The sequence below is a fragment of the Colius striatus genome, chromosome 7 (assembly GCF_028858725.1).
Source record: "Colius striatus isolate bColStr4 chromosome 7, bColStr4.1.hap1, whole genome shotgun sequence".
In the NCBI taxonomy this organism is placed as follows: Eukaryota; Metazoa; Chordata; class Aves; order Coliiformes; family Coliidae; genus Colius; species Colius striatus.
The window spans coordinates 8,259,652-8,285,438 of NC_084765.1; the positions used below are offsets into that span (position 1 = coordinate 8,259,652).

The 25,787-nt window shown below is 39.6% G+C and overlaps 1 protein-coding gene across 1 annotated transcript in view; it reads left to right on the top strand.

Annotated features, from left to right (window-relative positions):
- The first annotated feature begins 1,821 nt into the window (after positions 1-1,821).
- Positions 1,822-25,787, top strand: part of KIAA1549L (KIAA1549 like) — a 61,983-nt gene continuing 38,017 nt past the window's right edge. The window contains exons 1-11 of the mRNA XM_062000149.1: positions 1,822-2,044; positions 4,868-5,482; positions 6,641-6,753; positions 8,231-8,450; positions 9,782-9,915; positions 10,815-10,977; positions 12,883-12,942; positions 14,504-14,655; positions 15,925-16,096; positions 18,971-19,134; positions 24,692-24,882. Of these exons, the coding sequence (XP_061856133.1) occupies positions 1,837-2,044; positions 4,868-5,482; positions 6,641-6,753; positions 8,231-8,450; positions 9,782-9,915; positions 10,815-10,977; positions 12,883-12,942; positions 14,504-14,655; positions 15,925-16,096; positions 18,971-19,134; positions 24,692-24,882 (2,192 nt within the window). The 5' untranslated portion in view covers positions 1,822-1,836. The remainder of the gene's footprint in view (positions 2,045-4,867; positions 5,483-6,640; positions 6,754-8,230; positions 8,451-9,781; positions 9,916-10,814; positions 10,978-12,882; positions 12,943-14,503; positions 14,656-15,924; positions 16,097-18,970; positions 19,135-24,691; positions 24,883-25,787) is intronic.

Sequence of the window (25,787 nt, forward strand, 5' to 3'; positions counted from 1 at the left end):
TAAAGGCTGTTTGAGCTTCCCCATAGCCTGCTTATCTCTCATTGCTGTAGGTACCCCTGTGTCTGCCTACCTTTGCTTTTCTCCTGAGTGCTGCTATGCAAGTTACCCTGTGTTAAGTGAAAGGCCTGGAGACTACTTGGGTTACTAGAAGGGCAGAACTCTGTTCTGCTACCCATTCTGCAGCAGCCTCTCTAAAACAAATTGCTTCAGGATTCTATGATCATTCTTGAATTTCAGTGTAGGAAAGATAATAATACCATTCTTCATTGTGGCTTAATAAAGCTCTTAAATAAACAGGTAAAGGGAAGATCTGGGGTGTGATTGGGTTTTTTTATTTGTTGTTTTTCATTGGTGGTGGATTGGTTTGTTTTTTTGATAGAGTGAAAATGCCATACTGACAATAATTCCAGTGTGTTCCTGTTGGATGCACACAAGTGTCTTGAAGGAACTAGTCTAATAATGTATTTTGGCCTGTGCATACGAGTGATGGGCAGTGTAGCACAAAGGTACCACAAGAAGAAACTTATCTTCAAATAGACACAGCATGATCTATTTTCCTCTCTTGCACTGTATAGTATATTCTGTATTTGCCTGCTGATCCCCTTTGGTGCTGTTAGCTCTGACCCTTGGGTCTGTAGGTGGCTGGAGCTAATGTCCTGTCCGTTTTATGTCTCAGGGTCTACCACTGCTGAGTTTTCACACCATTGTGCTGGAGCTATTCATAGGAGTGTGGAGGAGGTTGGCATCCTCTGTGTCTGATCCAGATGTGCTGCAGTTGGAGGGCAGGGACTGTCTCTGTATTCTGCCACTTTAAGCTGTGCAAGGGGATACAGCTTGGTGTGGTAGCAAGTGCCAGCACTGAGTTTTGATCTATTATCTTAGCAGGGGGGAGGGGAAAAAACCCTTTAAATTTTACTCTTGAGTGAATTTTAATCTCTAAATTAGTAAGAATGTGAGTCTTCCTATGCTGTGATTTTAGAATAACTGTAATCATTTTAAGAAAACAAAGCCTAGGAACATTATGATGTTGAATGTGGAGCAAACTGGTGTTTGAAATGATGCGTGCTACATCTGCATGTATCAGAAAAGGAGTTTAATTTCCTAATTTATTTTGGATCATGCCCCCCTTTCCTCATGTTCATCCCTGTTTTATTTTCTTCCTTTTGTGTCTATAATTGCATGCATTATTAGAATTGGCAAGATGAGCACCTCAGATGCGTCCTACAGGAACCCAGCCAATACTGACTCTATTCCCATGTCAGACTGTGTGCCAAGTCAGTGAAGCTTGGTTGTCAATCTATACTCTTTCTTCACTGGTTTTAAACCCATCTTCTAATATAATGTTTTGACTCAGGGTGGCTGATAATAACTTCAAGAATTGTCCCAAGCTTAAGAAGGTGTCTTTTAGTATGTTGAACCATCTTAGTTACAAGTAGTATTTATGAAATAGTAAGGTCTAGGAAGCTTTCCTTATTCTTCTGTCAGATGGAATGACTTGAAGGGTTTATAATCTTGGATGTTGTACCTTTCACTGTTTCATGTGGCATGTTGGTGTGGGTTTTTTTTTAAGATTCTGTGAATTTTTAGGTCCTTTGAATAAAAACTTCCTTAATTTTATTAAACAGAATGTATTTTGTTGTGATTTGTTGCAACAAGATGACAGCTCCTCTTCCTTTTTGGGAAGTGTATACTTATTTTACTCATCATTTTACAGGTATCAGACAACAGCATATCAATGTCGCTCCTTCTACAGGATCTTTTCCTAATCGAAGATCTATATTATCACCAACACGGCCTTTCACAGAAACTAAGACTTCCTCATTAGCTGACATTTCTATGGGACAGACTTTGGAGAATGCAAACTTACTTCAGATGATAAAAACAACACTGACTGGCACACGTATCAGGACTTTGGATGAAACTCATCTGTCCACGCTTTATCAAGGCAGTGGAAACAGCGCATCCCAGGAACCTGCTGAAGTTTCAGCTGAGTTGCCCCTGAGATCGTCATCTCAAGATGCAGATGAAACAGCTGCTGTATCAGGTTTGCCTCAACTTGGTATGTTTGCCACATTGTTCACTACACCATCAGTGATGCATTTGAGTACAGCTGTTCCATTTCAGCTAATATCATTAGAAACACCCTCCATTTCAAAAGGGAGCACATCAGGATCAGACATTCTTGCTGCTGCTCCATCACCATCATTCTCCTCATTAGTAATTCAGTCACCTCATACCATTAACTTTTCTAAATCAGCTGTACTGCCCATCAAAATGCCTTTGTCTGCAGATCCTGAACGTTTCTTCAACACAGGTTCAGCCAGCTCACAGGTTAGTGAAAGCAGGAATAGTCCTCTAAGCATGCTCACTGTAGTGGGTTCCAGTACAGTCAGTCACAGAAAAGGGTCTGAGTTGTCTACAGGTACTGAGCCATTCAGATCCTTTGGATCAACAACAGTGCATTTCACAGAAATAAGAAGACAAAGGTCTCCTTCAGAAAGGACCTCTTTTATGTCTGTATACTCTGATGTTCCTCTGTCAAAAACATATCAGTCTTACCTGCCAGTAACTTCCAGAAGCCTGTCATGGTTGCCTAATGAGAGTATCTATAATATATCTTCTACTGGAGTAAAACCATACAGTCAGCCATTTAAGACAGCACTGACTGACAGAAACAGTGATATCACTCCCCTGTCATCACCAGTTTTTCAGAAGAAAACAGAGATTCCTATGTCAATCTTCCATCCTGCGGGTATTCCACATCTAATACCTCAAATGAGTCATCCTCAGTCTCCCACAGCACTGACTAATTGCACCACAGGCTCTACCAGTGGACCTTTCATGTCATCAGCTTCTGAGAGCCTGAATGAGGTCTCCAGCTCAACAGAGAGCACATATTCTCTTTCGTTGCCAAGGTCACTTATTTCAGATGCAAAGCATGCTCTGAATGCAGTGCTGTCAGTACAAGCATTTAGAAGTGAAACGAATTTTCTGTTTAGAAATGCAACACATTTCTCTTCAACAAGCACAAGATCTTCCTGGCTAACTGAGACAAATGACACCTTTACTAGGGTAGCACTCACAAGCAGTCCCAGTGCAGCAACAGCTGATGAGGATACTTTGAAAAAAATCCCTTTGACTTTTTCCTCACAACACTTGGTGGTGGCTCCAAATCAGACTTTTGCAGAAGACCTCACTGATGGAGCTTATCAGGTGATTAGCGTGCAATTGCCACCTGCTTCTGCACATACTCTTGTGAATTCTGATGGCTTTCCTGTGGCAAGAACAGCTCAACAGCCTTTCACAAGAGGATTGACAGAAAAGATGTCCATGAATTTTAATGCTAACAGTGTTCTGCCTTATGGATCTCAGCTTCTCAAAGTTTCTCCAGATATCCAAAACAGTAAACTTCCCAAAGGATCAAAGATACTGGGCACTGTTTTGGAAACAGGCATGACTAGTCCTCACCTAGCTGCAGTGCTGTTAATTACTTCCTCTACAGGCCTTTCAAAATCCAAACCTGCTATAACAAATACATCTGCTCCTAGTATCATTGTGACTGCACGTCTTCCACTTGGTGCTGCAGAAAGTCTAGATGTAACTGCCAGTAAAGACAAAAATACAAGAGTACCTGCTGTTGTGACTTCACATGCAGAATACTCACCTCCAAGAACTTTAAATAACTTAATCTCTGGTCAAACTTTGCATTCAGTTGACAGAAAGGATCTCTCCTCTGTTGTGCCTCTATTGTGGGGTCTGCTGCCATCATTGGTTTCCATGACAACAGTGATGGACAGCCATGGCTCCAGCTTTTCTGGGATTTGAAGTGTCAAATCCTGTCAGCTCTCCTGAAGCCACGACTTTGGCTTCTACATGGACCAAGACATCATTGCTATCTTCAGCTGGCATTAGTATCCCTTCTGTAAAAACTTCAGTCAGAACAAAGATAACAGAAGCTGTTCCGAGTACTTCTCTGTTGGAAACCGAATACCACGTACCATACTCAGTAGTTTCAAGTCTGCAGAAGAAAATGAATACAAAAAAGCAGTCCCTCTTCTCCATCCTTTCAGGAAACTACTCGTATACAAACTAGTCAAAACAATTCAAATTTACCCTTCACTGGAACAAAGTAAAATATTTTTCCAGAATTTTATGCAGATGCATTTCCACTGAAAACATCTCCTGTTCAGTATTCATCCCCTGCCAGCACTTTGACAGTGCCTGATCCCCTGCAAAAAAAACGTGGAAGCACAGGTGAAAACTTTGCTCGTTTCTTCACTGCTGGACACCCTCATATTGGTGTATGCTATGAAGCACCTCTCCATTTACATGTGCCTCCTGTTAATGATACAAGTGCTTTCCCTAGCTCACTAGAATCACAAACAACTGCTGCTGGAAAGATTACTTCACTGACAAAAATTTTAGGCACACCACTAGTGATAGCTTTTCAGCTTCCCGATGACTTGACTTTTTCAGCCAAATGCCATCCAGAGCATACTGCCAACTGAGTCTCCTTTTCCCATAACCAAGCCTTCTAGCTCAAGGCTTCTGCATAACTTTATTACAAAGACATTGGTTCTGGAAATCTGCCAGAAACTGCAGATGATTAGTTAGAGTCCTCTGGTTACTTGTTTATAACGGATAAAAATCCAGCTGCCTTTAGTGTGGAGGATTGGGACACAAAGTGCTACAAGACAGAGTCTAGTTCCCACTTACATATCTAAGAAAGCTACGAAGGACATCCCATTGCAAACCCCTAACACCAGTGCTCTGCAGTCAGTCATCATAACTTCTGTCCATGCATCACCTACACCACTAACTTCTCCTTTTTTGTAAACAACCAACTTTACCCATTCTGTCATTACAGTGTTATCTGGAGTATCTTCTGGTGCAATACCTACAGTAGGAACTTCAGAAGCAAACGCACTAACAAGAAAACCATCTCCAGCTTCACCAGTGCCAGCTTCTTCTTTCTTTTCTCTAGGCACTGAAAACACACCTTTGCCATCTGTGATGGCTTTAAGCACACCAATACTGACACTAACAAAAAATAGCACTTCCACAAAATTGGCACCAGATCTGAGCTCAGTAGGAACACATGCAGATTTTCCTTTTGCAACAAGAAACACGACTGCATCACCCATGGACATGACAGCTATGCTCATAACCCCCAAAAGCAGCACGGTTACAGCTTTCCCACTTGCACCCACAGCACATGTACCAAGGCAGATAGAAACAACAGTAACTGACACCCAGAAGTTCCCAAGCTCAGAAATCACCAAAACATCAACCTCATATCCACTGACAATGACAGCAGCTTTGACGTCTATTACAGCATCAGCGAAAACAACTAGGCTTCCCCCTACTCCAGTGGAAAACACCTCTGCTCCTCCTGAAACCACAGTAGCAGCCGCTTTCGCTAACATGACAACAGCTCCTCCCCTGGATTGCCGCCTCTCCAGGAACCTTATGGTTAAAACAGGTATGTGGAGCTGCTGAATTTACTGACAGGACCTTGCTTGTCTGAGAGGCAACTGATGATCAGTGGAAAATACACTCGGGTGTCAAAGAACATAGAGTGTTATTAATTAACCTGGAGACAAGACTGCTGCACTGAGGAACCAGAGAGATAAAAGTAAGATTGCCAGATAGGAATGGTATTGTCTTTGTTGCTTGGATTTTAAAATGATTATGTCAAATGAAGTAGAGAGGTTGGGTGCTCTGAAGTTCAGTGAGTCACTGCAGCGATCTAGCAGGATTATTTAGGTGGAGGGACAGCTTTGTATAACGTGATGGTTTGGTCTCTGCTTTGCAGTAGGAGTGTGTCACTGAAGAAGACAGTACAGTAACCTGCCCTAGTCTTTGTCCCTGTTTACGTATGAACACTGAAATCTGTTTTTGTATCAACATCCAATTCTATCACTAAAGCTTCATTTGTAAATAATGGTTAGTGTTTAGAGGATTTTGAGCTTTCCATGTGAGCAGTACCACTTCTGGCTCTGAATGGTACTGGGGACGATGAAATAAGCAGCTCTTGGACCTAATGTATGTTTTGTAGCTGCTAAATATCTACATCAATAGCATGATGGCTACAATGACTATTTCTAAAGAAGTAGCTTGTATACAGTATATGTTTGAAAGTACTTAAGTGCAGCTATAAACTTCTTTCTGCAAATTCTAAGAGAAACCTGATAATAATCTTAATAAAGTGTACAGCCATTTCCTAAATGGAAAATACTTACAGCACTGTGGTAACATTTATTTGACTCTGGCCGTAAAGCTGTGAAGCACATGTCCCTTTTGTAGGCCTACCTGTGCAGCACCAGCTCAGTCCCCTGGGAATGCAGCAGCAGTCTGTCTGCAGGTGATTGAGTATTTTCTTCCTCACTTGGGCAGCATGGCAAAGACTTGTTGTTTCCCAAGGAATTGCATTTGTTAAACCTCACTGTGGAAACAACAGGCTGTTGCCACAGGGTGAATAGGGAACTTGAAAATGCTGCTGAGCCTCTGCAGGTCTTGCTGCCTTTCGAGCCCCTGCAAATTCTAGCTGCTTTAATGATGTCTACTCAGCTAGCCTAACAAAAAACAATTACAAACTGTGCAGGATAATGTCTCAAACCAAGTGACTTTTGTTCTACAGTTCTGTTTCTGAACACAAGGAGGATGCTAATCAGCAACCTGTTCAAGGAGAGTGTGAAAAGAGGACTCAACCAAATGCTGAGACAAGCTTTCAACCAGAATGTCAGTGCTCAGGTAAGCATGCTTGACTTGCCTGTATGATCTCACCCAAACAGCTCTCCCACCAAGAGAATCCCATCTGGCTGCAGTTCCAGTGGTGTCTTGGGATGCAGGAAGCCACTTGGTGGGGGGAGCACCTAGCTTTTCCTATGCAAAGCAGGCAAAGGTGGCACTCACTTTGGGCTCTGTAAGGACTACTCTGAAGCTTTTGTCATTTTGTTTGATGAAGTAAAGGAGAGAAATGTAGCCTTCTTGGTATATTTTGGGAAAAGACTACTGACAGCAGTTTCTTCCTCCTGCTGCAGCTTAGGAATAACTCCTGTTCACGGTCAACCAATTGCTGCTGTGCTCAGCCTGGATCAATTGCAAGATCAGGGCTTGTAAATGGGGTGTCACTGCTGTCAACCCACTCCCTAGTTTGAAAACTCTCAAGTGCAATTCCACAGGGACAAAAGTCTCGAGCAGGGAGAAAGCACACTTTGTTCAAAATAGGGTGATGTTTTCCTCACTTTGCAGCTAAACTGCACAAACTTCTGCATTGCTGCATGTAGGAACAGGCTTAGGTGGATTGCTGGGCAGTCTCTCTGTAACACAGGTTCCCACGCACTTAGGAGTTTGTGCCAAGTCCAAGGCTGTTATGAGTTATACTCACCAAGCCACCAGAAGGGAAAAAAGTATCTTTTTTTTTCAGAATAGAAAGCATCAGGTTGGCTGTTGTTTCCATTACTCCAAGTTTAGATTATGTTAGTCAATTTGAGAGTCTCAGTAGCAGCAATGAAAACTTTTAGACTTATTCTCTCATCATCTTATAAACCTGAGAGAGGCTACCTTTTTTAATGGAGGAAACCAGCTAAAACTGGTAGAGGACCAGTTAAGGGCCTAAAGTTTTTGGAAAATACAAATTTTTGAGCTAAAACTCAACTTGTGTTTTGGTTCACAGTGTGTTTGTTCCTGTGGCTTATCATTTCTAATCATATCTATGGATGATAGCTTAACCATCTGGGACAGAATAGGAAAAACAGTATCAAAGAGATAGTTGAGGTTGAAGAATCAAATATTGGAAACTTTTGCCTTTCAAAACTCTGTCTCCAAACTTGCAATGACAGATGCACACACAAAGTTGGTGAATTTTAGGCATGAAGCAGGAGCTGGATATTCTCAAGATTCTCTGAATTTTTCCATTCCTGACTAAAATGTCCCAGTATAGATACCTGAATGAAGCCCTAACCCATATTAGAGGAGCATGAGCTGTGGTAGCAACAGTGTGCTGCTTGAATTCAGAGCACGTTTTGCATGGGCTGGATCTAAAGCTCCCTGGCAGTTCTGCTAGTACTGTGCCTTCTGTGAGACTAACTGCTCATGTAGAGTTTATAGGGGATAGCAGGATAAAAACTGCAAGGGAGCTCTATTCAGAATGAAAAGTTCCCTCAACTAGTGGTTGAACTGCAAACAAAATAAAAATAATTAAAAACTCTTTCCCTGTGTGTTTCAGGTTGAAATCCTGGAGCAATCAAATAATGTAACAGTTGGTTACTATGTTACCCGGGGCAGATTGGTTTTTATGCCAGCTGCTGTAATTGAAAGGCTCCTTGCATATGGCATTAGCAACGCCACAGCAGATGTCAAGCAGCATGTCCCACATCTCCAGTCCGTGGCAGCCCTGGCCTTGCCGTGGAAGCCCCTTCCTGCCTATCACTACCAGCTGAAAACAGGTGAGTGAGGCCCTGCCCTGTGTTTTCCTGCTGAGGAAGGGGCTCAGTCCAACCTCCTGCTAAAGCAGGTTCACCTCAGTTGAGCTGCCTGGGATACATTCAGATGGGTTTGAAAACCTCCAGAAGACTCCACTCCTGGGCAGCCTGTGCCAGGGCTCCCTCTTCCTCAAGGAAAGAACTTTTTCCTCACGTTCAAGTGGAATTTCCTGTGTTCTGGCTCCTTCCCGTTACCCCTTGTAATGACACCAAGTGCCACAGAAAAAAGACTAGACCTATCCTCTCAACATGCCCTTGAGGTATTTATAACTGTTGATAAGTTCTGCTCTCAGTCTTCTCCAGGCTAAAGAGTCCCAGGTCTGGCAGCCTTTCTTCATAAGAGATATGCTTGAGTCCTCTGATCATTTTGGTAGCCCTCTGCTGGACTCTCTCTAGAAGCTATCACTTTTGAATTGGAGAGCCTAGAATTTGACATAGTACTCCAGATGTGGCCTTACCAGAGCAGAGGAGAAGGGGAACCTCCTTTGACCTGCTGGCCACACTCTTCTTGCTGCATCCCAGGATACCACTGGCCTTGTTGGCCACAGGTGCACATTGCTGACTCATGTTTAGTTTGCTGTCCACCAGAACTCCCAGGTCCCTTTCCACAGAGCTGTTCTCCAGCAGAAGTAGTATATGTATACATTGTTTTGGTTGGAGCCATTGGATTTGACCTAGGTCCCATCCGTGTGACCTACGGTCGCTGTGTAATCCCTTTGTAATGTAGCAAGCATCACTACAGAGCAGTTGCAGTGTAGCAGAGCACTATAAGCTACAAGAGGGCAGAGTGCAGTAAAACAACATATTCAATTGTAAAAAGACTTCTTGTATCTGTGCTTACATGTTTGTATACACGTACCTACAATTACCTAGTTAGGTACACTTTTCCTCACAAAAACAGAATTAAAAAAAAATCATATTTTATGATTTATATGTCTTGCAAGAGTAGATGACCTGCAAGATCTAAGAGTAAAAATTCTACTTTAGAATGATTTCACTTACTGCCTGGCTCTAAGTGTATGTACCATGGTCTGGTCTTATTATCTTCTATATTGCTGCAGAAACAATCTCCATTTGTTAGTGGAGAGTATCAGCTCTAATACTGCAATGTAACTCTTACATTTTGTCTTAATTAAGGCTAGTTTAGTGCAGCACTTGAATGACACAAGCTGATCTTATATGGCATTACTTTCCCCTGCTTACTTTGTAAATTGATCATTTTACTGACAGGGATTACAGGCATTATGCAACCAAGAGCATTTTGTCCATATACCAATAACACCCTTCTTTTCTAGAGCTGCAGTTTGTGAGTCAAACAGATGATATACAGTCATGCAAGTTTGTTCAGACCATGGAGCAACGGTTACAGAGAGCATTTCAGGATGCTGAAAGAAAGGTCTTAAATACCAGTAACAACTTAACAGTTCAGGTACAACGTTGTATGCTTTGGCAGTACCTGTTGCCAAACTCTCTGGGTTATTCTTTGCAATGTTTATGCTTCTATTTCAACACAATGCCTTTGATAGCCACTGTGGAAGTAAGTTTATGGCTTCATCTGAAACAAGATTATTTTATGTCTTGCAGGAAGAAAGTGTGATTTATAGAAGGCTGTTACTGTTATTTTCATGTATTTGAGATTTACTTTCTGTACTTAAGCAATGTCAGTAAAATTCAAATAAAAATAAATACATAAAAATATTCTTCCAAACTTACATTTTTACCGACTATTTTATTCTGACACAGTTTCTTTTAGTGAGGCTCTTCAGGTATAAAGATAGTGATATGTGTAGCTGTTTAAGATCTGAACTAATGGAAGATATTTCTTCTTTCGTGCACATTTGCATTCCATACACTTAGACACAAATTCACAGTTAAAGGCCTGATTTTTTTGGCTGACCTTTATATGTATAGTAGACCATGATATGCCTTTATTTCATATGGAAAAGATGTAGACCTAGGTAGCTGAATGAGCAAGACAGGGAGGCCTAATTGTTCTGCAATTGAATGTTTTTTCTGATAAGTGTTCTTGCCCTCATCTTACTTTTCCTGGTAAAAAACAGGGAAAAATATTTTTCTGCCTTGACTGCACATTTTCTTCCTCCTGCTGGTCTCTAGTAACTGCATGTGCTAAAGGAGGAGTTGTTGTATCACAAATTGTTTTACACAATCATGTTCAGTGAGCTATATCTAATGCAGTGTTCAAGTTGGCTTCTTCCCAGTTTGTTTGCACTAGTTTTGGGGCTGTTTTTGGTGGTTTCTTTGTGTTTTATCTTTTTTACCAACTGAGCTGAAACTCAGCTACACATTATTTCTTTACATCTGTTTCAGATTTTGAACACCTCCAATGTCTCCCAAGCTGTCACTCTGTTTTATGTAGTGAACAATCAAAGCACAACTCTAAATGGCACTATTTCCAGCAACCTGCTTAATCAGCTGTCAGCTGAGCTGGTGGGTTTCTACCTAACCTACCCGCCTCTCACCATTGCAGAATGTAAGTATATGCTTCCCCACACTCCTTAAGATTAGCCAGTGTTGAGCTTTTGCTTTGCAAGCACCATGAGCTTTGTTGCCAAGCTCACAAATTGTAGGTGTCTTTTTCTAACTGCTTTTTAAACTTTTTATTTTAAGAAAAAGAGGAGAGATTAGGTGTGAGGGGGTTCTGGGTTCAGTGTTTACTTAAGCTCCTAGAAATGTTGGCACGTAATTTAGAAAACTACATGCACTGTCATTAATAAAAAATTGTCCCAGGTTCCAAACAAAAATGTAGTTTTATAGAAAACAAACCACAGAATTTCTTTAGTTCTGCATTTGAAGACCATGGCCGGAGGCTGGTTACAAAGGGGCTACTTGGAGACCTAGAAAAGGGATGTAGACAATTTATCAGACAGGATCTTTTTTTTTTTTTTGTGGCTGACAGGTAAGCCTCTCTGAAGAGTCCCCTATGGGCAGAATTTGTCTTTGTGGGGCATCCCGAAACACAAGGAGAAAGTCTGAGACAGTTTTGATGATGGCTGCACTCAGTTCAAGTGTTGTAGACATGTTGTGTAGAAAAAGCAACAATACAGCAGGCAATACAGGTGTATGCTTAGTAGTCAGGAGCTGTGAAAGTCATTTATCACACAGTAAGAATCTCAGGTGGTATTGCAGTTCTCTACTGATCCCTGCACATGATGAACTGACCTGATTAAGTCTTTAGCAAGTGCTCCTGTAGCAACTAATGGCTCATATTTCATTTTGGAGTTCTCGGTTTTATTCCTAGCACAGCAGGTGTCCTGTAAACTCATGAACCTAAGGCATATGTTTTGTTTATGGCTTCAGATTGACATAGTGTCTCCTGAAAATGTTTACTGTGAGAAGTATTTGGTGCTTATTCATGTGGCAGTGTAGTTGTTTCAGTTTATCAGACGTATATTGTGGATGTTCTCAAAGCATGGTATTTCCCAGTAGACTTTGTTGACTCCTCCATAGCCTTCATAATCTGTCATGGAAATGCACAGCTTGGGACATGTCCTGAATTCCCTCTTCAAAAGCAGTTACTGTGTGTAATCAGATCCTTTAGAATGTTTACTATGTTTCAGATCACTTTGGAGTTTAAAAATCAAGGCAATTCAATAGCAGTGTATCAACATGCAAAGCATGGATATTTTCTGAATGAAGTTCCAAGTATTAATGCTTTCTGTGTTGCATAAATCTATTGAAAAAATGCTGAGCTGTATAATGAATTAGCAGCATATTGAACTCCACAGCCTAATGTACTTTGGAGACAGAGAAGCTAAAAAAGGCATCAAAAGGGCAAATATCAGTTTCTCATAGGTCTAAACACATTTGGTAGTAATATGTTAAATGGTGCATAATAAGAGAGTACCACATTCTAAGGTGTACTCACAATTTTGTTATTCCTAGTAATTCACATGGAACTGCATTCTGTGATTGGTGGAATCTGATCCTAGTTTCTTTTAATATTGTTTTATGTTACAATTGTGGTCTGCGTTAAGTAGGGACTAAATCACAGAATCATCATAGAATCTCTTTTATTTTTTTCCCCCTCAGGGTATTACTCAGAGAGAACACATCAGAAATATGTATAACATAGACACGTCTCTTACCTGTCACTTTGAATAATGAGAATCCTGGGCTTTGGCCCGGAAAGTGTACCAGCCAATATTTTGGCAACAGGAGATATATGTTCCACTTTGTATGGCAGTGCTTTTACCGTTTACACTTGATGTCCTTTTTCAGACAGAAGAGAAATTGTAATCCTGAAAATTATACCTCTTGATCTCCTTCTGGGCTGTAGTTCAGTTTTATTTATCACTCTCTGGTTAACCGGTTTGGGGACACATTTTGTGTAGTGTATTGGAATACTATGACATAATTTCAACTTTTATTTTTAAAGCTTTGGAGTATCCAAACCTTGATGTCTCGGAGTCAACTAGAGACTACTGGGTGATAACAGGTACTATTGTCTGCTCTCCTTCACGCACTTCAGATGATATAAATGAGCACTAAAAGTTATTAACATGTTGGTGCAGTAATTTTACACAAAAACAAGTGGCTGCCCACTGAACCATCCTGTTGCATTCAGCGGGGCAAATGTAGTTATGGTTACTCTGGGGCATAATGTGATTCGTCATCTTGAACAGAGACATTTCTTGTGTCCAACACTCACCTCAGAATTCATGGCATTTTGTTTTTAAGCACTCCTGAGAGCAGCATTGTCTTCTCAGAGATTTAAAAACACAAAGAAACTTCTTTTTTCTTTTTCCTCTGGGACTTGAATTTAAATCTGAAAAATCAAAAGAGGCTCGTAGGCATAACCCAGGAAGAAAGGTGGTCTGTTAACTGAGGAAGTATGTTACGATTTGCTGACTGTGTCCAGGATTTTTTGCATCTTTCGCTTGAAGAATTAAGCATGTAACTTTCTGTTGATGGAAAAGACAGGGCAGAGAATGTGGCAAGCCTTAAAATTATTTATCATAATCATTCTGCTTGTATCGCATTCTCATTCACAATCACTTTCACTTTAGATGTGATAACTGGGCAACAAAAAGTTACTTTCCTCCAGACATCTTTGGGTAAGCAGACATCAAAGCCTTTCTAATTGGAGCGTCTGTACTTGGAATTATTTAATGCTCAGGAGACCTAGAGAAAAGGAGCCTAAGATGAAACAGATGAAACTCGGCACTCTGCTTCCAAAAGCTGGTGTGATTTGGTACCTATTGTAACTATTCATATTTTTGAGATAAAAAATAAGTTCATGCAGAGGTTATGATACTCTGAAGGAAGTGTTGCAGCTCCTCATCATCTGGACCTCATGAAGCCGATGCTCAATTTCTTGCCTTTGTACCCTTACTGCAATGGAGGAGTATTGATACTACAATGGAAACAGTGTTTTTAAAAAAATAGTAGTGATCCCAAAAGATTTCTACAACAATATTGAAAAATCATATATATGTATGAATTAAATTAATGCTATAGTGCTCTTTTGAACTTTGTGTAAATTCGGTGTCTTTTTAATGTTACATTAATTTATACTTGTGAAGTGTTTATTCAGTTTTCAGCACTCTCAAACGTATGATAGTTTGTTCCAAACCGAGTTGTACAAAATCCTGACTTAAGATTTCAAAACCTGGATGAAAAACTGTGGTTTAGTTAACAGGAGTAATTGTTGATAAGCATAAAACCAGGCAGCTTTCAAATAGGATTTGACTTACTTTTTATATTAAAGATCATAGATTAGATGCTTAAAGATCTTTTGATAAATGGAAGGCCTAAGAAAGTTTTTGGAAGACTTATTCTCTGAAACTTTTCTGAAATTATGTGAGAATGGGGATGGATGGGCTGAAGCAGAAGCTTGTTATATCCCCTTTGTGAATTGATGAGTGAGTGTAAATGTCCAGCTATTCTTCTTCTAAGCTGGTTAGTACATCTCTGTCCTAAACTGTCCTGCAGACGATGTGTTACTTCATCAGGCTATTTAAGATGTACTGATATGTGATTTCTCTCCATTCCCACAGTTATTCAAGGGGTTGATATTGCGTTACTGGGACTGAACAATCAGAGCTTTGCAAGACTAATGGAGCAACGTTTGGCCCCGCTGTTTATGATGTCTCATCAGCAAGGAAGACGATTCAAACGTGCCACTACTGTGGGCAGCTACACTGTGCAGGTGCTCAGTGCAATATCTGTTGCACCTTGAAATGCACATGTCTCGTCTTCTAGAAATGGTTGTTAGATAATGGGGTTAATAAATATTTTCTTTTTACTTACTGTAAGAATTGGTACAAAGTCCATGTAAAGTTTCGTTTTGAGTGTAATGAAGAGTTCCAGGCTTTAGTTCATTAAAGCAAAAGTTTATCAGGTGGTCCTTTCTTAGGTAAATTGATAAAACTAGAACTAGTGTTTTCCTTTTTTTTAGGAAAAAGAAGTATTAAACAGTCTCTATACAGGGTTAGTCATCAAATCATGTGGGCACAGATCACAATATGAAGTAGATATTTCAGTCCTGAGTAAATTATTAATCACTTTTCTCTTATTTAGCAACATTTCACAATAAGTATTTTGAAATGATTGTGGTTTTTTTCTCACCAATTTAACCAACTGTTGCTAACTGTAGGGGATTCAGAGAGGACCTATCTTCAAAAAGTGCATGACAAGTTACTGCCTTTTTTTTAATTACATGGTGTTTTTCAAGATTTGTTTGTTATGAGGTGCAAAAGCAGCTTAATACTTTTCTCATTTGCCCATGTTACTTTGTGTTTTCCTGATGAAAGAATTTGAAAGTACATTTTTGCTTGCCGGAAGTGTGAAACTTCGTAAAGTCTTCCATGAAAACATGTATTTTAATCCTTAACATAATGGAGAAGAATCATAAAACTCCTTTTTCCTCTCATCATTTGAGGTTTTTGACACCATTCTCTCAGGAGAGACAAAAGTACAATGTAAAAATTCTGCTGATATTCTGCAGAATTGAATGGAAAGAGTGTGCTTTTCTCTGTCTGTCTGGGATCAAAAATGATGAATGTAGAAGTAAAATCTGAGGGAACTTTTCAACTGCAAGATGCCAGTAAAGTACAATTTTCAATATTAGGAAAGATTTAATTTGAGTTCTCTTTTTACAGAGGACTGTAATGCCCAAACATATGAACCTTTCCTACTTTTTACTGCATGTTTTGTGTAGTATAGGATTTTACTGTAGGATTATGTTAATTTTTTTTTTTAAGGTGGTCCTCACTCATCTTAATAGCCTAGGCTATGAAGGGAGATGCTCTGATCCTTTGAGAATATCTTCATGAAACTTATGGTTATATGGGGTCTTGAAAGAGTCCTGTGTGTACCACTGCCTTCAAGTAGAGCCTGAATGGATTTGCAGTGGTTTAATACAAACACGGTTTATTTTTCTTTTTTCCAACTTTTTTGTTTTCTTTTTCCCCAAAAGATGGTAAAAATCCAACGTATTCCAGGACCCAAGGAGCCAGCTGAACTGACATACTATACCTTATACAACGGGAAGCCTTTGCTGGGCACTGCAGCTGCCAAAATTTTGAGTACTGTTGACTCTCAGCGAATGGCCTTGACACTGGGTTATGTTATTCAAGTTCAAGCTGATCGTAAGTTGTTGTTTGGTTTGTTATTTAAAAACCCCACCTGTTTTAGTCCTTTATGTCTTCTTTTTCTTTGTGTAAGCATCAGCATAGGTGGGAGGAGCCTCCATTGATCACACAGAGAAATTTCAGATGCACCTTTCTAAACAGCTGCTTAAGTCAGACCACTTTTTTTTTTTCTGTGGAAGACTGACCAATCTTTATCATAGTAAATCAAAACTGTATTATTAGTTGTTATTTAGCCAATCCCTGTAAACTCTGCTAAACAAATAATATTACACACATACAGTCCTATGAATTGAGCTTTATGGAACTGTGAAGTCAGAATTAATTCTGAGACTAGCAAAACCATGACACCGAAAGCTAATGAATATTGGGGCTAAATTGCAATTCAAATAACTGTCCAAAGTAAAACCTGGGAGCTGTCAATATGTCTCTTACTTTTGACTTGCTCAGAATTATGTAGATTATTTCTATCTCAAAGCACCATTTCTTAGAAAATAATCATTTTTCACCAAGAACTCTGCAAAGTGCACAACGTAGTAGTTAAAGGTACTGTTTAGATAGAAATCCATAAAGTGAAGAACAGAACTACTTGTGTGTATGGACAGGTGTCAGATTTAAAATATGGTAGTATTGTTCAGAGTAATGTGGCCAAAATAGTAATCCATTCTTCAAAAGTGTACTGTTTCCAAATTTAAGGCTTGCATCAGTTACTGAGTGACTGTGGGCACAGGTGTTTCCTTAAATTTTTTTTGAATGTTCTGGTACAGTTGACCCACAGTCATTAACCTGTGGTGGGGCTTGGAGGGTTTTTTTTTTAATGCAGTAACAGCTTAATGTATGAATTGATGCCTTTTAGCTAACTGAATCTCTCCATTTTGCCAAGGTATTTATCCAGATGGAATTAATATTATATAGTGGACTTCTGTACAATATCTCCTTACAGACTAAACAACACATAAAATGGGAGTCTCTGGTGCCATTATTCCTCCCAGAAGGAACAGTGACATTGAAATAATTGTATGTAATAGTGATGGGGACCACTGTAATAACTAATTGATGTATCATCCATAAACACATGATTGAGTTAGACTAAAGTATGATCTCATTTCCAGAGAATGTTCTATACACTGTACTCGATCCTTGATTTTATCATGTTCTGTTACTGACTTTAATTAGATTGAAACTGAAGATCTCCATTCCTGCTTCCATAAAGCCTAGCATTTGATTTCTAAATGACTTTTTTTTTTTTGCTAATGTAACTTTTACTGCAGCAGTTATACAGAATGCAGTTTTTTCTTTATATGGGTGTTTAGGTAATTATGGCTTCTGCTACTCATCATCTAACACTGTACTTCCATGGTCTGCTAAGGCAGTCTTGTTCATCTGTAGACTTTCACACAACTTAAAGAAGTCCAGAATACCATAAAAAGAAAATATACAGAAATTGAAATTATGACCCCAAGTAGCTGAGATTCTAAAGCTAAAATATTTGAAATGTAGAAGGCAGTTCCATCTTTATTACAGCAAAAAAACTGTTTCTTTCATATTTGTAGCCTGTCTTTGTATTTTCAAGGAAAATACTTCATGTGCACTTCATTTTTACATATTATAATTTCTGTTGTAGTTCAATTTTCTTCCCTTACAGCCCTTTTGTCCCCAGACTAAATGTCAAAGTCAATAATATAGAATTATGTAAGTCCATTGAAAAGTGAACCTTGAAAGGCTTCAACCTGCTTGTTTTTCTTGGGACAGTTTTTAAACATGCAGTTACTGTGCACAAGATGTGTACCTAATGATGCTGTTCCTACATCCCACAACACCCTCCATTGGCTTTGCAAAAAGCTACAAAGACTATAGGCTCCAGCTTCAGACAGACTTTAATCTGGCTTTTATAACGGCTGCTGAACAGGATGACACGCAGTTGAAGTCTGATCCTGAAAGATGCATAATGCCTCTGACAGCTAATAAGCTCAATGACATTTGAAACTGCTGGTCCACTAGGAAATGGGAAAGGCTGCTTTATGCTGGTATTCTCACAATTACCTGCCCATGCCAGCAACCAGTGGCATAGGAAAAGGTTCACAAAGACAAAATTCAGCATCATAAGGAGATTATCAGGTGTTTTTCCAGAAAGAAATGAAATTAGAGAATCTGGGATGTGTCACGGGAGGATCTCTTATGTGTGTACAAGTTGAAAGTTAATACGGAGAGATTTTATTCTGATAAAATGGAATCTAAAACCTATTAGCATCACTACATTTCTGATATGTACTTTGTTCCTGGTGTTGTTATTGATATATATGCAAGTAGCTGCTTCCAACCTTGTTTACTCTCCTTCAGAAATGATGGAACTTAACTATGATAAAGCTTTTCTAGAGAAAAAGAGAATAATGTTTTTATTGCTCTATTTATATCAATAATAACTATTAGTGTGCTTAGCTTCATTGTTTTTGAAAAAAGCTCTGCCAGTTTACTCTTGCTGAGCCAGTAAGTCATTGATGCTGGATGCATATGTATACTTTTAACACACATGCTACCTGAGTACAAGCTGGCTTTGTGTTTGAGAATTGGTCAAAGGTATTATTTGCACTTTTGTTTATTCTGTAAATGAACTGTTGGAGTGATATTTAATGTGGCATCTAACTTAGTAGTTAATGACTACTTTTGCAGCTGCCTATAACTAAGGATGAGAGCCCATGCATTTGTGAATTGAATGATGATTCTTTGTTTTTACTTAAGAAATACAAAGATATAGCTAGGTTACTAACAATCCTTTTGTACTAATTATTATATGGAGGCCGTTGAGGACTCTGGAAGTGATTTAAATAATTTGCCCAGTGGAACTTACCCATGTTGGTTTGCAACTTCCTGTAGCTGTGGTGAAGAACCCCCCAAACAACCTGTGGATCATTGCAGCAGTGCTGGCTCCCATTGCTGTGGTTACAGTTATCATCATCATCATCACAGCAGTTCTGTGCAGAAAGAACAAGAATGACTTCAAACCAGACACCGTGATGAACCTGCCTCAGAGAGCTAAAGTGAGTGACCAATCTAGATGAAGGGTGTCCCATTGCCTTTGGAGGGTTTAACTGTGTTTCTGTTCTCTGTGTATTCGAATGACTCATCAATGTCTGTCAGAGTTTGTCCCTTGCTGCATAGGTAGTAGTGACAGAATAGCTGTATGTAGTGATGTAAAGCACTAAGCTTTACATCACTACATAACAGGCATAAGGGCGGAGTAGGCTCTACTCAAAGTGGTTGCTTCCTTCTGAAAGTTGTGGAAATGGGATGTTATGCCTGGGCGTCATGAGCAGCACATCTCACATAGGACCTCATTCTCAAACCATGCCCTGAGCTGCTTCTGCCTGCTGCAGGTGGAGCTAGCTGATGCTCTGGGCTTTGGCAGTAGTTCAGACCTGGTTCTAACCAGAGGTTCTCCAGCCGAGTGCTGATGTAGAAAAGACAGACTTTCTCTTTCAGAATATTTCTCCCATGGATATTTTTCTTAGAGATGTTTTGATTCTCTGTCTCTAATAGGAAAATGTCACAGAACACCGATGTGTCTCTATAGTGAAAAAGCCTATATTCTCAATGCTGCTATTAAACGGCTCTTAAACAGGGCCACCCAAAGTTGGGAGTTTTTAACCTACAAAGCCTGTAAGTCATACTGTTCCTTTACCCTTTTAGCTGTCTGTCTTCTTCATTGGCATGGGATTGAAATGATAAATTCTTTCTTTGGTTTCTTAATGCTCCAGACAGAAGGATCATTGTGATTTCAGCTCTGTTGCTTCTGCTGAAAAATGTAGATTGGAGGGTGAGTTGAAGGCAGGCATGATGCATATGACAGCTCATTTCTCCTCATCTTAGGTTAGTTGCAGATGGGTGCAGCTGATGCCAGTTAGAAAAAGACACTTGTATCAAAAATGATGCAAAAAAGTAATTTCTGTCTTGGTTCCAGTATGCTCATCTATATATCCAGTGCTATCAGACTAATGTTAAGACTACATCTGCAGAAGCAAACAAGTAATATTGCAAACACAAACCAAAATTAATGCTACTGCAGAGATATCGTATAACATCCCACTGAAACCTCTAAAATGCAAACCATGCTTTCTTTATTGAGGCTCTTCCAAATACTATGGATCACTTGGTGGTTCTTTTATGTAATCTTAGTCCCAGCTAAAGGACAAAATGAGACGAAATCTGCAAATAGTTTTGAGCTGACCATCATTATAGGATGCTTTAGAGATGAAGTTGCCGTTTAAAACAAACCTGCTAGTGGTTGAAGTTACTTTCAGTTCTTTAGTGTGTTGTGTTTTAATATTTTAATCCATGGTTGTTATTCCCAAAAGAAATAGTTGAACTTTTATTTTTCTTGAAAAATCAGGTTAATTAGACTGATAAGATGAAAACATTCAGTCAGGTTACATTTGTGTCAGCAGTCAATGTCATCAGACAGGGATTGGATCTACAGAACAAAACAATTGGTACTGAGCTCCTAGCATCCCTGCTACACTCATTTCAAGAGATTCTCCTGCATACTTACATTTGCAGCTGGAGTGCAGGAGGTCCACTCCCAGAGTGCATTTATCCTTTTTAGTATATCTTGAGACTCCATAAAATTTGTTTAATTCATTATGTGAAGGGTGATGCGTTTCAAAAAGAAAGCTAGATTGCTTTCTGTGTAGTTTCACAATGACTCCATCCAAAAGGTTCAGACAGCATATACTCTAAACTAGACCTGATATATGGACTGTGGAGGATAAATTCTACAGCAGGATTGGGAATGGACTGGTTTTGTCATTCAGCATCTTAAATGTATTTTGGGAAGATAATGAAATAAGGTAATTTTCAAAATAACAGTTTGATTTTTATTTTTTATTCCAGCATGAGGGATATTCAAAAGAGTGATAATTATTTGAACTGTAATTGCCACATTTCCTGCAGTTTGGCAATACAAATAGCCAATGAGCACATATGTGTGTCGTGTTTGAAATTAATGTATTCTATTTCATGGCTTAGAGAAGTGCCTAGGGCTGCCTAGTTAGTGCTGAACCTGTCCTGTAAGTGGAGTCACAGCAGAGTGGTTTTCAGTTTAGCTTTTATATTTTTGTTTCTGTGTCTCTGAGATTTGCTGATGGATCATAGGGGCAATTTTTTGCTACCCTTTGAATACCAAGCAAACCGTATAGAAAGGAAAGAATAATATGATAGGATATGCACAGTCTTGGCTTTCGGTTGGTTTTGTTTTCAGCGGTGCCATTTTTCTGCTCTGGGATTCCCAAAGCCCTGTCCCAAGGGGACATGCAGAGAGGAGCTGCCTGTTCCGTGAGTGGCCGGGGGAAATGGATCCCCTCAGAGCAGGCAGAGCTGCTGCTGCCTCCCCTCAAGAGGCTCCATCCCATGCCACCAGCGCAGCGCAGAGAGGTGACGTGATGTTTAACATTAAACATCCTTCTGTAGCTGGGGGATGTGGTGTCACGTAAAGGCAAGGTGGCTGCCTCTGCCTGGGAAATAAGGAATGAGTTTGTCGTTGTAACAGACTGAAGGCTAAATAAATGAAGTTCAAAAATGACCTTGCATATGTAGTGTAGCTTATAGTATCTGTCTTGGGAATTATGTTGCTGTTCTGAGTTGCTTTAGTCCAGATACCCCTGACTCTTCAGTTACAGGGACAAGGCACTGTTACTTCTTTTTTTTTACAGTGAGCTTTCCAGTTGTAAAATTAAAAATGTAAATTGAAATCAGAGAAATTCTAATAGAAAGTTATTCTAATGTTCTTTCAATGCTGTTTTTATTGTGAGGTTTTGGATAGATATTAGCTTTTACCTCCCTTGCTTTCTAATTCACAGCATGCTTTTTTTTTTAAAGGCTGTAATCTGATTTGTCACCTTTCCTTTGTTTTAGACCAGGAAAGAATAAGCTTGCAGGTAAACAGAGATAAGATCTGCAGTCTAAGACCTGCAAGCAAAAGCAAATACTGCAGGCCATGAGAAAACAAGCACTATCAATTTGATAAAGGGCATTGGGGAAAAAAAAATCAGAGAAGCTGTCAGTGTACATGGGTTTATGTGTAGAGGGGAGGGGCTGAGCATCCTTTTTGCTTTTTTTTTTGCTGCTTTTTTTTTTTTTTTACAAGTATCAATGCCTGTTTCACAATCGTGACAAGGAGAAAAGTCCCAGAAACAGTTCCCTATGTTCACCCTGCCCTTTGCCAGGAAATGTAATTTAATGGTCGCGTCATTCATTTATTATTTCAAAAGCAACATTCAGATCTCAGTCTTTCTCAGTATTCTGGCCGTGTTGGACATCTATGCTTGCAGTGCTTCAGCAGTGCCTGATTGTGATTTAGTCTTGCCAGTTCCCTTCAGGGGTGGTAAAACCATCTGCTCCTGTGGGCTTCTACAGAGCAGGGTTCCAAGATCAAATTTTATTTACCGCAATATGTCCACTGATGAAGATGGCTTTTTCAGCTCTTCTTTTATTGCAGTTTGTTACTAGACATGGTGGTAAGTAGAGCTCAAATTAGAATAATACTTCATTTCCTTCCTTTGGCAGATCTGAGCTGGGACTCTGCAGAGTTCTTTAGTAATTCTTTGTTACTTCTGGTTTATTTTTGTTGTTTTTTTGTTTTTTTAAAATAAGATATGAAATGTAAGTAGTACAAGTTGTAACTTCCACTCTTTCAAAGGCATGCAGGGAGAAATAACTGATTTAATCAGCTTTACTCTTTGTGCCTCTTTTTTCAGAATATCTAGGAGGGTCTTGACTAATGGTATAGATAATAAGGTTTGAAAACATTATTTTGATTAAGAATGTTACTATTTAGGATGTTGTGTGGTAGTTCTTCCTAGCTATCCTTGATACAGCTTCTACTTCCCCTTTCTTCATTCCCTCTTTTAGTAGTTAATTTGGTGTCTGCTTTTGTAGTACTCTGCCTTCAGAGAAGGGCAAGCAGAAGGCTCCATCAGGGGCAATATCATTGCAACTTGCCATGGGGTGGTGGTGGTGAATTGGCATTTCTGTGATCTGTTGCAAGTGCCATCATGATAATGTGCAGAGTGGTCTGCTCTCTCAGATCAGCATTAGCCCAGTTAACTTCTCCTTAATGCACTGGAACTACTTACCAGAGGCATACTGAAGTACATGAGCTTATTAGAAATCATCAGCCTCGCTTTAAACAGGAGATGGGCAACGTGATGAAGATCCTCAGAAACAAAAAGCACATTTTGTTTTTAAAAAAACCCAGAAGATGGCTCCATTATTTTCAGACTGAGATCACCTGTGAAATGAATCTGTATAGCTCTAGCCCAGATGTAGTAAGGGACAGAAAAAGAGAAAATGTGTTTTAAAAGCTTATTTTTTTTCTGTGCCATCAGCAATTTATTTTAGCAAGTTGATTTTCTTCCATAACTAAAATATCCAATAATAACGTGGTAGGAACCTTAGAGAGACTAGTCAGTTACTATCTAAGTTAGTGTGTTTCCTGAAGTACACTTGAGAGTTAAAATTGTCACTGCTCACCTTTGAAGTTTTTCTCTGGTGCTTTTTTTAGCATCCTATCAGTAGTCTTTGTACTTCGGGAAGAGTGTCCTTCCAGTTTTTGGTACATTAATTCAGTATAGTGTAGCAGGAATATTTTTGTATGGAATGTGAGGTGTTTTTTTTTTTTACAGAGGCGATCAGGATTTTTTGAGTGATTTATTTTTTGCATTTTTCCTTCTATATTTTCCATTGGAAAATGCGTGTTGTTGGTGCTGCGTGTTTTATCATTGTCACTGCACTCCCCACCGCCGCCCCCACCCCCAACCCTGTTTCTCTTTTTTCCCAGTAGAGAAAATGCAGTTTGGAAAGCTAAGTTCTGCTTAAAAGCTTTATTTTTTTCCATTAAGAGCATCCGTGTTTTGGTGGCTGCTTTGCCTGGAAGGCATGTGTCAGTTCTGCTTGTTCCTTGCAGAGGCAGCAGGGAAAACCTGGGCTTGGGGGAAGGAGAGGCTGAGCACATGGCCCTTGGCTGCCTCACTGCAAGGCTCTTGTGAATGCTGCTTCATGAGAGAAACAAGTGAAGTCAATAACAACCTTCCCAGTAGACAACTGGCAAGCCAGGGGAAATAAAATTCACTGATCTGAAAAGATCCTTTTCTGGAAAATATTGTGCATGAAACTTTGTTTGCCATTTTTTACTTTGTCTTGATTTGGAATAAATTACTCCTACCCTTTATGGAAACAAGAAGATTTTTGTCAGAGAAAGTTTTATTTTCTGTATGGTCTTATTTTTCTCCCTCTTGATTTTTTTCTTAAATGTGCTCATTCTTCCATTATCTGTTAAAGGAATATCTGGGGATGCCATAACTGGGTAAGAAAGGTTAGCCAAGGTCAATTTTATACTAACTAATAAGGTTTAAAAGATGTAGAGTGGAGATCTCATCAGAAAGTTGGATTACTGTTGGACATTCTGTGTCAATCTACGTATTTTTACCTGTCACTTATATAATTAAAGACATTAAGAGGTAGTGGGAAAATTCAATATTGAAGTGAAACATATGCACATACTGGAAATGTCTTTTTTTGTCTCACACTGGTTCTTTTTTGCAGCCAGTACAAGGCTTTGACTATGCCAAGCAACATTTAGGTCAGCAAGGAGCTGAAGATGAGGTTTTACCTGTAACTCAGGAGACTGTCATACTTCCACTTCCAGTTAGAGATGCTCCTGCCTCCCAGGAGAGAGAAATTACTCAGGATGGGAGCACCATCAAAACTGCCAAATCCAATGAAACAAGGAAAAGGTAAGGACTGGCATATTTCCTCAGAGGAATAGAATAGGATACATGCTGCTGATTTCTTAGGAAAAAAATAAGGTTTGACACCCAGGCACTGCATGTGGCAGATGGTTCCTCTGTGATATATTCTTGGCATAATACTGGTCTGTGCTGGATGTGTAGGATTCCTGGAAAAGTCTTCACAGATTGTATGTGCATAGAGGAGGTAAATGGGAAGTGGCTGTCATATGCATACTGGTGTTGTACAAGAGATTAAACCCCAGGGAAACGTGGAATCTGGGATATGAACATCGGTCAATTCTCAACTGAACCAAAGGACAGGACCTCAGCCACTGTAAGTTGCTGTAGCTCGCTGGCAGACTGTCACTCCAGAATTGGAACCAGCATCTTCATTAGCAAAAGGGCAAACCTTAAACATATGCTAAATCATGGAAGACCACTACATCCAAAGCACCTAGAAGTGCTTTGCAGGACAAAACTTTTCAGGACAAAACTTTGGAGTGTAAGAACAGGCCAGATAGTGTCAGTGTCTAGAGTGAAGTGTCCTGGTTTGTAATTTCTTCATAGTAAACCTACAGGGTTATAGGATGGCAGATTAGAAGGTTCCCAGGAAGCTGTCTGTCTCATCTTCTTCTCCACTGCACAAATACATCCCTAACTCAACATTCTTTAACTTTAAAAAAACCTAACTTCTAGTAGTGGGATGATCACAGCCTCTTCAAGCCATCTGGACTTCAAGCCATCTGCCTTTCCTGTTAGGAATTTTCACGTCATGTTTACCCTCAGTCATCATCAAAATAGTTGAAGGCCATTATTTCTTGTTTTGGTCGTCTCAGGCAAGGAAAGCAGATTATCCCTTTATCCTACCCGCTTTGCATGCTTCAAATCCATTGTTCCTTGACCTGCTGCTC